General features: G+C 40.9%; 1 protein-coding gene and 1 long non-coding RNA gene across 18 annotated transcripts in view; one reads left to right on the forward strand and one right to left on the reverse strand.

The window, feature by feature from the left end:
- The window catches only part of PHLDB2 (pleckstrin homology like domain family B member 2), a 231,950-nt gene extending 220,639 nt beyond the window's left edge, over positions 1–11,311 (reverse strand). For all 17 annotated transcript variants that reach the window (XM_074033475.1, XM_074033496.1, XM_074033487.1 and 14 more), the window contains exon 1: positions 11,102–11,311. In XM_074033475.1, coding sequence (XP_073889576.1) covers positions 11,102–11,204 — 103 coding nt within the window. In that variant the 5' untranslated portion in view covers positions 11,205–11,311. The remainder of the gene's footprint in view (positions 1–11,101) is intronic.
- LOC135969412 (uncharacterized) overlaps positions 1–13,764 on the forward strand; it is an 89,971-nt gene that overhangs the window by 52,449 nt on the left and 23,758 nt on the right. The gene's annotated exons all lie outside the window — the stretch shown is intronic.

Consider the following 13,764-nt stretch of genomic DNA (forward strand, 5'->3'; position numbering starts at 1 on the left):
CAAATGTACTTTCTCCGTTCATTATTTCTATTTTTACCTTTGTTTAAGCATTTGTAAAAATAAGTTTTAAACATTTAAGTAGCCAAATCTATCCTAATTAACTTTGATAGATATTCTTTCTTTCAATGGATGATAAAATGAAACCAATATGAAAATTGGTTCCTTAAGAGTGTGATTTATGACCTGAGTTTCTAAAAGAATCAGAAAATTCAACAATCTTGTTAGCTCTACTTCAGGAAACAGGCAAATTGTTTAAGATGATGCAAGTTTTCACTTATATGCTAAATGCTTACCCAAGTCAACTTAAGAAGGACTTCCAGCCAGGCTAGGTTGAGAGCTACTAAGCTTACCCTTCTGACTTATATTTTGCTTACAATGTGTAGTACTGGAGAGTTGGATTTGGTGCTAATGTAGGCTATTGGGATGGGGACTGGGTTGGCTATGTTTATTCTTTAACCTTGAGCTTCCTACCTGGTGCCAGCTGCTGACATTAGAAGACCTCACTGCTACTTCTCTAGATTTTTACTTTGTTCACTATTCCTGTTTAAAGTTGCTCCCAGGAAAAATGAAGTTTAATTCATAACTGAGTAGATATCAGATTTATAACAAGCTTGTCCACCAGGCAGAAGTCCCTAGGGTATGGGAGAGCATGTGAGCCCTGGACTGCACAGAATGTTTCTAAATTAAGTCTCCAGTCCAAAGGATGTGAATTAGGCAGAGACTGTGATTCAGGGCAAAGTTCGAATTCTTCTTTTTCCTACCTTTTAGTTAGAAAGATCTCTCCAGACTCTCCTCTTACCCTCTTTCTCCAGGGATCGAAACTTTTTTAGCCATGGCTACCACAACTGTCTCTACTCTTGTAATTTCACCTCCTTAGGATATTCAGACAAATTCCTAAAAGGAAGTAGCTTTTTCTTCATAGCCTGGATTTTTAGAAAGGAAGAATGTGGATCCAAATTTTCTTTTCTTTAAAATATCACTTGGACCTCAACTCCTTTGGCAGTTGGGGAGCACCCATCTGAAACTTTTCTGCTTTGTGTTCAGTTATTACCACATATGATACTGTGTTGGCTCCTTTATTGATTCATTTTCTCTATAAGATGTTGGTCTTCGCCGGGCACGGTGGCTCAAGCCTGTAATCCCAGCACTTTGGGAGGCCAAGACGGGCGGATCACGAGGTCAGGAGATCGAGACCATCCTGGCTAACACGGTGGAACCCCGTCTCTACTAAAAAGTACAAAAAAACTAGCCGGGCGAGGTGGCGGGCGCCTGTAGCCCCAGCTACTCGGGAGGCTGAGGCAGAAGAATGGCATGAACCCGGGAGGCGGAGCTTGCAGTGAGCCGAGATCCAGCCACTGCACTCCAGCCTGGGCGACAGAGCAAGACTCCGTCTCAAAAAAAAAAAAAAAAAAAGATGTTGGTCTTTCTTTGGGCAGAACTGTCAACTACTCATCTCTGAATCTATATCCCTTAGCAAGGTATCAGACACGTTAGGCACTCTGTAAATGTCTTCTTATTGGATATATGTTAGAACAATGGAAAATATTTGATTCTAACATGCCATTATGACTTTGGCCTGGGGGAAGTGGGAGTAAATAGCTTTTGATACAAATGCATGTGAAGAATAGTAGTATCCCAGGTTACAGTTTTATCAGATACTGGTAAAAAGACGAAACATGGTGACCCTCAACCAATCCCTTTAGGAGAACAGCCAAATATTAAGCCAAACCAGACATGTATAGAGTATGTGTCTGCAGAATAGGAGAATAAATACGTTTGGCGAGTAGGCTCAGCGCACAGTCTAACCAAATGATGTGCAGGCTACTGTATCCAGTGACGAGTTTACCTGAATTTTATTGGTTAATCTTACTCATAACACCATCTAAAATAAGATGTATTGGTAATGGGATACAAAATTCAGCATGCCAAGAGTTACTTGAAGACATTTGAAGTTCAGTATAATTAACCAGCCCTGAGACTCGTTTAGACATCACAAAAGAATTTTTTACATGTTAAAGGATCTTGTAGTGTGTCTTTTCTAAAAATGATAAAAATGTGTTGTAGAAATTTTAGAGAAAAGAGTATGCTATCAATAGAAGTCTTTAGACTAGTGTTTTGAACAGATATTTGCTTCTGCTAATTACTTCCAAAAATTAAACAACTATTTAGGTTTTGTGTAACCAACACCCAGAAATAGTCCAGACAAAGGATTTTTCTTGTTGCAAAATTGATTTAATGCCCTTCTCATATTAAAGTTCTTTCCATGTAACACACATACACACAGACATGCACACACACACACACACACACACAAACTTGTAAATTATTTTAGTTCCATCTCAGTCACAGAAAGACACTTGGTGCCCACAAATGCCTGAAGATTTATGGCATGAAAGTCTCCTCTGTTCAAAATGCTGCCTCCCTCCCTTTTGGCCTACTGGTCAGTGAAGCATGGGACTATCAGAGACAGTTCTGCATCTTCCTCTACTGGATAAGCCCCCTCTTCCCTTTTTCACTGGGAGGCAGGTGCTCAGGCACAGATGGGAGACCCATGGACTCTTGACTATCAATGAGTGAGGGCTTTGGGTAGGTATATGAGATTAGTTTTCGAAAGTAGGAGAAAAGAGTTCTATTTTACATCATGCTCTGAAACTCTTTTTCTCCTGTGAGAAAGCTGGCAGGACTAGAGAATCCAGTCCAATAATAGGAATTCAGTTCAATTCAAGAAGCAATGGTGCTCACTGACTGGAGAACAACTTGTAAAGGTGCCAGCTGGTACTTGGTCGTTAGCATTAGGACTTTGTGAGATTGTCTCCATGTTTCAGCACCTTGTCTGATTCTTTTTTTTTCATCATTGTTGTTGATATTTCTTTGCTTTTAGCTTTTTTCCCACTCTCCTCTCCCCACTGTTTTTCTTTTTTTTCACCTTGATGGGCATGAATTGAGGCATTGAGGTCTGTATCTGAGTTAAGTTGGACATTGACAATGGTTGTTGGAATCATGGGCTGTTCCGATTCTCTGACTTCGTTAAGAAATGTTATATGGTTGAATCATAAGCCTGTCCTCTTCCTATCCTACCTTAAGTGAATGTATATGGGGTGGGGGGCAAGCCAAGGATGACTTTTGGTGATCGTTAGTTTTGTGGCTTCTAAAGAGTGGGTGTAGTTAATACAGGTATGACAGTCAACTAAGCATTATATATTTTGTTACGTGTTATCAATCCCTCTTCCCAAGACACTACCTAAGAAGAAGTTAGTTAGATATTAGGAATAGAGTAGAAACAGAGAAGTGGGTATGTTCAGTAAGATTTTTGTTGAGTATAACAGAAAGTCACTTGAAGAGTCTGCCAAGAAATCAGTTGGTTCTTACTGAATTTATGGCATCATCTGCCCCCTTCATGTACCTTGAAAATTACCAGATATCCCCTGGTGATGATAATTAGTTCTCTCTCTCTCTCTCTCTCTCTCTCTCTCTCTCTCTCTCTCTCATATTTAGCAAGGACAATAACAGGCAGCAAAGTGATGCAGCCTCTAAATGCTGCTGAGACATAAGACCATTGATGCCCAATTTCTTTCAGCATTTTTCTTCTTGGACCTGAGGTTCTTTGCCATCACTTGTGACTGTGGTTCTTCAGGGTCTTAGCACTCCCTAGGCATGGGTCTGGGTGATAAGATAAACCATTGTGGGCCATGATGATATCACACTTTATTTACTGAAATGTCTAGCTATGCCTTGCTGTTTGGTGCAATTAGTAGGTTCCTTTGAGTTGTACTGCCTGGGCTGCTTTCTCTCATACAGTATCATAGTGAGCAAGCGTTATTCTTTCCTTTTCATGTGGAGAAGGAGAGCAAAAAGAAGTAAAATAACCTCAGGTAAAAAAAGATTTTTTTAATGCTTGAAATAGAATGTCATAATTCTGCTAGTCATCTTGAGGACCATTCATTTCTGCAGATTGTAATAGGGAAACCAGACTTCCTCTTTTAAAAAACCTGCCTTTTTGGTTCAGGGCCTGGAGGATGCAGTCTCCCTTCTTTGATATGACCTCTTTTCATTACAAATAGCCTTTCATGAAGCTTACAAGAAGGGACACGAGCACAGGCACCCAGTTAGCAACAACCTGGGAGAGTAACCCTGAGCAGGGCACCTGGGGTGGCTCCGGGAGAGGTAGGCAGACAGGGGTGATCTCAGGATCCGGAGCAGACTCAAAGCTTTTCTGCATCCTGTGACCATTGTGGTGTTTTTCTTTTTTTTATAACTTCAGAAGAGGTGTGGATCTGTCCCTCACTCTCTGCCTTTTGTTTATAATGTCATCTTCTCCTCCTCCTCCAAACACACACAGTTCCATCTGACTCACTGCCATGTTTCTGTAACCTTGGGCAAGTCACGTCACCTTTAAGGGCTTCCGTTTATTTATAAAGAGAGAATGATAGTCATGACTGCCTGCTTGCTGGAGCTTGCATAAGTGACACACAGGCATGGCAAAGCTGAATGCTGGACACGAGAACTCAGATGTGGTTCTTGCACTCTTCCAGCCAAATGGGTTTCTTCTCTAGTATAGATCAATGCCCAGCCTCACCAATTTATAACATCTTCAAGGTGGCATAGCTGGGATCTCTTGAGCAGTTTTTTCATTCCCCTTATTTACCCAAGAGATAGGAATGATCTCCCTAGAGAAATTAAAATTATTTCTGTATTTTCCTTAAAGAACTTTCTGAAGTAAACTTTTCTAGTTTTGCACAGAACACAGAATATCAAAACTAGAGAAGACATTAGAGATGTTATACTCTCAATCCCCTGCCTCCATTTTGAAAATGAGAAAATTGAGGCCAAGAGAGCTGAAGTGATTTGCCCAGAGTTGCCCTGTTGGTGTGTGTAGTAGCAGAATCAAACAGAACTGAGGTCTGCCTATGTGCTGTACCATTGAGTTGGGGGTTGGCAGAAGAGAAAGTAGACCCCCGATGCCCTATTCCCTCTACACCAATGGTTAACACTTCCGATTCTTTTCTTCAGTCTCCCCTAGCAATTCCAGTTTTCTTTTGATAAATCAATTTCTTGATTAAATTCCTAGTTTATTACTAATTTAGTATCACCAACAAATATTTACTGAGAACCCATTATCTTCTTGGTACTGTATAATGATTAAAAGTACACATACACATACAGATATACACACACAGGCAGACACACACATACATGCACACTCACATACACACAAATATAGAGGACTCTAAAGAAGCTGTGGTTGGTCTACTGGATAAATTTAAAACCTTCTCATCGCCGATAAGTGGCAAGATTATTTAATCCTATGTCAAAGACAGTGTCTAACACACTTCTGGGAAACAGCAGATGATTGTTGCTGAACTAAGTAGATAACCCATCAATAAATGTTTGTGGTTATCCATAATTAGAATGCAGATGAGTAAAGATGTGAAACTGAGCCACCATCAAGATGTCTAAAAATTGGCATAAAGCCACAGAGAAAGATAACAGTGCTGTAAGGCCTAGGATGCCTCTGTTGGACTATTTTAGTTTAATTTGTTGGACTATAATTTATCAACACAACTATATTCTATAACAATACTATTCTTATGGAAAATGGAGAATTTTCATTTTGCAAAGAAAAGCAAAATGAGATGAATTTGAGTAGAGAACAGTCACATTCTGGGAAGTCTAGGCATTAGCTTTTCCTATGATCAGTATTCCTTTCTAGGAAGCAGAGCTAAATTTTGTGGGATACATGTATTTGAAATGGAAAGTACATCTCCTTGGAATTTGTAGGGGTATTGGCTTTCCTCGGGTCATAGAGAGAAGCCTGCCACCTGCCAATTTACTGCAACATCTCCTGGCCGACCTCTCCTGGGTTTTCTCTTCTCTTGAAGCCTGCTCACGTACTAACCACAAGTCTTCAGCTGTTTACCTTGTGAAACCTAATGAGATCACCACAAAGTAGGCCCCATGGACGAAAGCCATCATTCCACAGAAGTACACATGAGCTCCAGCCAAATGCACTATATAAGGCTTATCTTGAGAAATGAATCCTTGAAAACATCAGCCCAGTGATGACAAAAAAGAATTCTGCCTAGTTAGGGTTCTCTGCAGGAAGTGTTTTTAATATTATTTTGGCTTTTGAAAAAAAAAAAAGACTTTGTGGGGGTTACCTCAGTGCACAGTGAAATCACAAATTCAAACTGTTTGAATCCTGTCCTCCAAATACAGAGGTCTTATGTGAAAACAATCTCATTTTCATTTTACTTTCTGGGAAACCCTCCAAGGCATGGTGAATTGCCAGCATTTTGTGACCTTCAGTTCCTTTACTGCTCTCATGGGAGACTTGACCTTGGAACTTAGAGAGGAGGGAAACAAGTTTTGGGTGGGTCAGGGGCAGAAGTTTCATTCACTCTGCTTGATCATTGCCCAAAACTATGGGTTCTCCTGCACCAAGATCCTTAGAACCTCAGAGGTCACAGAAATGGGTACCAAAAAGTATGATGAGGATGCACGTTAACACCAAAGCAAGGATGTGGACAACACGACTGTCGCATGGGATGGAGACTCAGGCAGCCAGCCAGGGGCAATTCCCAGTGAAGCATTAGGGATAAGAAAACACTTGATCTCCAGATGCATAACTGATGCAGGGCTCCCTGACCCTTCAGAACATCTTAGGACTGAAATGGAATTCCTAGGGCATGAGGTTTCCTCCTGTAACTCTAGCCGGTTTCTGTAGGGTTGAAACTACAATAATGGATTCTCAATTTGTAGAAGGACTTTCTTAGGTTCCATACCACTTGGCAACTGTTTGACTCATGAGACAACCATCTAACTACAGGGTTAGAGAGGGCTTATGCATCTCAAGACACCATGCGGTCTCTAGCCCCTACTCATGTATACTGTTCTCTAGGCACACAACTAATTAGAAGACAGCGGTGGCTTATCCTTCTAGCAAGAACCCCTTTGATACCTTATTTTACTCATGGGCACATGGGCTTGAAAGATTTTTTGACTTTAAGGCGGATTTTATTAAGTAACAATTATTGTCTTTATTTTCATTACTCTATGAAAATCTAATTAGAATAACAGTATTACCACACTCACCTGTTAGAATTCTAGCCCAAAGCAAAGCAATCAATATTTGAATGGTCTCTGCCTGAGAATAGGCTGTGTATTCACTTGGCATTTTTAATTTCTGAAAATTTAAATAAAAAGCTTGTAGGCCCCATTCCTACCATTTGTAGGACTTAGGAATCCAGGGAACTGCATGAATATTTAATTTAAAAAAGAAAAAAAAATTTGGAGTCCCAAGACCTAAGGGACTTAGCTGAGTGAGACTGAGAAGGGCATTCACCTGTATAAGTCTCAGGTTCCTTATCTGAAAGGATATCATCTGAAAACAGTACTCATCTTACAGGGCTGAGGTGAAGATTAAATACAACTATTGACATACTGGACAGTTTTGAAAAATGTAGCTGATTTCAAAGACTGAAATTTCACTGCAGAAATAAAATTTTTAAAAAGTTGGGTATAATAAATGACAAATTTGTCTTGTACATTGCATTAAAGTCAATCAATCAAACAAACAAAACAATGTTTATAAACTAGGAGATAAGAACAATTTTCTCTCTCAGCTTCAGAAAGGAATCAAAGCACTGACTCTTGGGCAATTGCTGTTGTGTGTGTGTATATGTGCATGTATGTTTTGTGGTTCCTTTTCTAGAGAAAGGAAAACCACTGTCATATTGAGTTTTATGCTTATACTCAAGTACATCAAGAACATCTGGTGTGGGTGGAAAGGGGGAATAAATATGTACTCTAAGGATCCGATCAAATAATTTAAAAAGAACTTTTTTTACTCTTTTACATGTAGAACGTGAACAGTGTAGACACTGTTGGGTGAGTATGTTTCCCAGAACAGAATGCTGAAGAACATGGGATTTGGAGTCAGACCTCAACTCAAATTTTACCTCATCTTACTAGCTCTGTGACTTGGGCAAGTTGCATAGGTTTGTTATGAAAATTAAATGAAAAAAAGTGTAGATAAGAAGGCAGCAGTTCATAGTAAGTAGTTGATACAGGTGAAATGTTGTGATGAGTCTTTGTGTTTTAGCTTCAACTTTCTTTCTCCTAGTGTTTTAGTTAATGAAAATGATGGCATGTAAATACAGTTCATGCGAGGTCAGTTGATTAGTAAAGGGTACTAGTAGACATGGTGATGCAATCCCTATTTGTAATGCCTTTGCTATCACACACTTGAGATACGTGTGAGGCAAGTCATTAGAAACCCTTTGTTCAAAGACATTTAGTCGACCTCATTTCATGATGGCATTTCTTTATCTTGATCTTGTAAATGCTCAGGAATTGTGGCTGCTTTGGAATTTATGACAGACAGCCAATGGAATCTTTAGGACATATCTGAACAAAAGTGAAAATAGGGGTGGGGGGTGGATTAAGGCTTCTACTGTACATTACTCATTCACTGCTCAAATGACACCAACAAGCCATTTAGACTCCAAGCCGACATGGGTATCTTTGGATTGCAGATGGTGAGAGCCTTGATAGGAGGGACTATTGATTGTTTCTCTGGCTTTAAGCCTCTTTGTGCCCAAGTCTCTTAGATTTAGATGAGTGGATATTTGCTGAGATGAGATAGTAAGTAAATTCTTGAGGTCCTTGGGAAAGACTGAGATAGGGTCATTTCTTCTCTGGAAATAGTTCAGATGTTGTACTTTAGTTGGGGCTCATGGATTTGAGTCTACAGTATAAAAAGGGGCAAAGACCTAGCCTGAGGATTAGCTGGGTTATTTAGAAAATATACAGAACAGAGAAGACTCCAGTGACTGCCACAACTAAAAACACTTCCTTTTGCTCTTGCCTGTTCTATCCTTTTCGGAAGTCCAGTACTGGCCTTTCGGTTACAGTGGCTCAGGCATGGCACATCCAAGAGCCAGTGGAGAACTTCTGACTGTATTGGTCAGCCTTGCTTACCTCAGTGACCCTTCAATTTACGCTTATCCATATGGTCATCTCCATGACCTTATGGGAAAAGCACTGGGTTGGGAACAAGGTAGAACTGAGTAGAATCCAGGCTCAGACTAATTGCATGATTTTGGACAAATTAATTAACTTCCATATTCTAACTACCTAACATTTAAAAACAATGACAATGCCTATCCTAATCTAGTTAATCTGAAGAGTAGTCTTCCTCTACTTACTATCCAATATTCAGGAAATGGAAAGAAAAAGCTGGATATACCCTTAGGGGCTTCCACTGTGTTTTAGGCCCTGAGGCAGAAGCTACAAAAAAAGGACAGATCAGACCTGTGTGTCTGTCCCTAAGGCAGCCTTCGGTAATGTGGGGAAATATGGCCAATGCATAATTAAAAAAAAAAATTTTTTTTTTGTAGAGACAGAGTCTCACTTTATTGCTCAGGCTGATCTTGAACTCCTGGCTTCAAGCAATCCTCTGCCTCACCTTCCAAAGTGCTGGGATTACAGGCATGGGTCACCATGCCCAACCTAGCCAATCATTTGATCACCCCAAGATCCTTTTCCCTCGTCAAAACCACCTCCATCACTTGTATTATCTATAAACATCCTCTGGATGCCAGCCAGATTCACACTTAACATTTTGCAGTGCTTAATATCTTCACAGAAATGTATCAGTTTTCCATAATTCTCCACAACATTCTTGGGAGGTAGCACAGACTTACCCAAAATCACACATGGGTTTGTGTCTACAATGGCCTCCACTCTTGCATCTAGTTAACTGCCTCAGACACTAAATATTCAGCCACAAACCTTACCTGAGGTGAGTCACTTCGGTTCCACAACTGATTGACAAAAATAATGTCAAACATTACCTTGTCCTAGGTGACCCAACTGCTTCCCTAAAGGGAGTTCAGAAAAATAGGGCCTCAGCATTACCAGGCTTCTAACTAATGACTATAGGAGCCAGGAACCACTGCACAGGCCTGAAAGTTGTATGTGGTGACAATATAACAACATTTCTGCAATTAGAGGAGTTATATTCAGACTTAAGGAAGAGTGAATCATACTTGATAAAAATAACATATTTCTAGAATGTATAGACTTGAAGGGGAAAATTTCTATGTTTTCTTTGGTGATTACTTTATAACTTTATTCTTCCTCAAGAATCACTCAATAACTTGTTTCATAGTTATCATCTCCTTCTTCCCCATAGACCTCCAGTGATGAGGGAAGCTCCCTCCACAGCCACAAGCTCTGTACCTAAAGTGGCATTGGTATCAGGTTTGCGTATTAGTTTTGCTCATGCTTGTTTATCATTGAGCTGGGAAGGGAAGGCCTTGGGATATTTACTATTCTAGGAAGGAGAAAAACTTACTTCTGGTGAGAAGAGAATCTGGACTATAGCTTCAGAGAAGCATTTCTTCTATGTTTCCCATGTCTTTTCTACAGAGGGACTCAGGCCAGCAAAGGCTTTGGTGGTCCTCCACTCAGGGTAAGAAGCAGCCTAGTCCCAGTAAATGATTGACCTGGCTGCCGATGTGATAAGCTTAGGTAAATAGGCTTGATTCTGCTCCAGTAATTTCAGAACTTTTAACTCTCTAGGTTCCAAAGCAGAAAAATACACATGACTTCCTGAAAGAGTCTGTCATATGAGATTGACAGCCCTGTGAGTGGACCGTATATTTCTCAGAATATATTATTCTATACCATGTACTACAATATACTTACACTGTCCTCTCTGGTATGTCTTGAAAATTGAAAAAAATTATGCAAGGAAAATTCTGGAACAAAACCATGCTTGTGGAGCTACCACCAATGAAATCATTTTAACAAATCACACATATAATTTGTTATAATGAAAAATTTTTTTAAAACCTTCCAAGTTTCTGAAATACGTACAGGGGCAACAACAATTTTCAGAAGAGATAGAAGACAGAAGGAAAATACAGCCTGCTTTCCAGAATAGGCTGATGGAAAAATGACTGAATTCAGACACATACCCAGGTCTACCATATCTCCTTCAGCAGACCATCCTCAGAGACACTCTGGTGACAAGGCTGTGTACGGTGCTCATTTTGTGATCATGAGAGAAGGGCCAATGACCCAAGAGATCACCTACCTTGTCTGCTGCTTTTCAATCCTGACTCTTCCCTCAGCTTCTTTCCTGACTCAGCAGAGATGACCCACGGCTCTTCCAACCATTGCTGAAGAGAGTGGAACATTGGGAAGACACATTAACACAGGTTTCTCCTTTTCCCCAAGCATGAAGGTGAGGTGTTCCTTTCCACTTCCTTTCCTGCTCTCTCTGGCCTCTGCAGACAGTGGTCACAGGCAGCAACTTGCTTGCAGCCAGGTATGTTGACAGATGTGAAGGAGGGAGTCTGCCCTGGCCTCAGCCACCTGGTCTAGCCAATCATTACACACCAGGACAGACTCCTAATCCTGTTTAAATTCAACCAGAGCTGCACAGCAAAATCAGATGGCAGGACTGTAGGGGGCAGAAAGCACAGTCTGATAGCCATTGGCTATCCAGAAAAGTGATTCCCTTGTAACTGCATCTGGGAAGTGGACAAGAGGCCCTGAGAATAGTTTATAGAGGAAACGAAATTTTTATTCCTTTAGATTTTAGCCATCTCAGAGGAGATCTGCAGGTCACTTTATCAAATGTCCCATGTAATAATGGAGTTTCTTCTATTAAATTCTTGTATGGTGAGAAGCATCTGGCAGTTTTTCAAATAAATATGGCTACCATTCATTGAGAGAATGTTATATGTTATGCATTTCATGAATATTACCACAAATCCTCATGGTAATGTTGAGATTTTATTTCTTTTTTATGCATGAGGGAACAAAGGCTCAAAGGGGTAATGGTCCTGCAACTAGTAGGTGCTGAAGCCAAGAATTGAATCCAGATCTGCTCTAAGACCTGCACCAGCATCAGTAAACCTTTCCATACATTCTGTGGTAGGTTGAGTTATAGCCCCCCAAAAATGTCCACATCCTAATCTTCAGAATCTACGAGTATGTTATCTTACATGGTAAAGGGGACTTTGCAGACGTGGTCAAGTTAAGGATCTTCAGATGGGAGATTATCCTGGCTTATCCAGGTGGGCCCAGTGTAATCACAGGGGTCTTTATGAAAGGTCAGAATAAGACAAAGAGATGTGATGGCCTGTAATCCCAGCACTTTGGGAGGCCAAGGCGGGCGGATCATGAGGTCAGAAGATCGAGACCATCCTGGCCTACACGGTGAAACCCCGTCTATACTAAAAATACAAAAAATTAGCTGGACGTGGTGACAGGCACCTGTAGTCCCAGGTACTCGGGAGGCTGTGGCAGGAGAATGGTGTGAACCCAAGAGGTGGAGCTTACAGTAAGCGGAGATCACCCCACTGCACTCCAGCCTGGACAACAGAGCGAGACTCCGTCTCAAAAAAAAAAAAAAAAAGAAAGATGTGATGACAGAAGCAGGGTGAGCGATTGCTATGCTGCTGGCTTTGGAGGAAGGGGCCATGAACTAAGGAATGCAGGCCGCTTCTGGAAGCTGAAAAGGCAAGGAACTGGATTCTACTCTAGGGCCTCCAGAAGGAGCATGGCCACACTGACCATTTTAAACTACTGTTGTAAGTACTGAGTTTGTGGTAAATTTGTATAGGGACTATAGAACATGAATACACATTCCCTCAGAAATACTCTTTATGATGGTGAGATCACTGTCTCACTTAGCTTCCTATTCTACAAAGGAATACTCTTTATCAAGCTAAGCTCGACCTTCTTTTTTTTTTTTTTTTTTTTCATGATACTTTAGGTTCTAGGGTACATGTGGATAACGTACAGGTTTGTTACATATGTATACTTGTGCCATGTTGGCATGCTGCACCCATCAACTCGTCAGCACCCATCAACTCGTCATTTACATCAGGTATAACTCCCAGTGCAATCCCTCCCCCCTCCCCCCTCCCCGTGATAAGCCCCGGTGTGTGATGTTCCCCTTCCCGAGTCCAAGTGATCTCACTGAACAATGAGATCGCTCGATCTTCTTAAAATGGTCATTCATTGGTCCTAGCTCTTCCCTGCACATAAGGCACTCGGGGAGGCAGCTGGAAATGGTGGCAAACAGCACTGGGAAGGGAATCAGAATCTGGATTCTAGTCCCACCTTTGCCTTAGCCAGTCGGTTCTCTCTGGCTTTCAGTTTTCTCTCCTATAACATTAATGCCTTGTACAAATGTTCTTTGATCCCTTCTATATCTAAAGCCGTAATATTCTAAATTCAAGTCATGCAACAATTTAAAAATACTTGAAGATATCCCTGTCACCTTGCTCCAAATGTTTCCTGTTCCAACTACCCCAGTTTTCCATGTGACATGACTTCTGGACCCCTCCCTCTCCAAGTTGCTCTTCTCTAAGGCGGCTCCAATTTACCCATTTCCCTCTGAAATGTGGTGCCCAAGTCTTCACATAGTGCCCCTGCCATTTCTTGTCTCCTAGTGTGCCTGGTTCTGCTGGCTCCTCTGACCACACTCTCTTGCTGGGTCTCATCTAACTATTCCTTAGGATCCCTTGAACTTGGGCTAGTCTATTTCTTTTCATGTTGTTTGATCTGAACTTACCTCTCGAAACAGAGCACCTACAGTGAGCAATTCTACAAGAATCTTAGATTTTTTTTTTTATAGGAAGGACCAAGACTTGCCAGTGCTAGCCTCAATTAGTCAGCTTTGCTTGCTTAATAACATTTAAATGATAATGCATTCTTATAGGCATTTGAAAGGCAGTGGTTTAT

Source organism: Macaca fascicularis, chromosome 2 (assembly GCF_037993035.2).
Source record: "Macaca fascicularis isolate 582-1 chromosome 2, T2T-MFA8v1.1".
NCBI classification, from domain to species: Eukaryota; Metazoa; Chordata; class Mammalia; order Primates; family Cercopithecidae; genus Macaca; species Macaca fascicularis.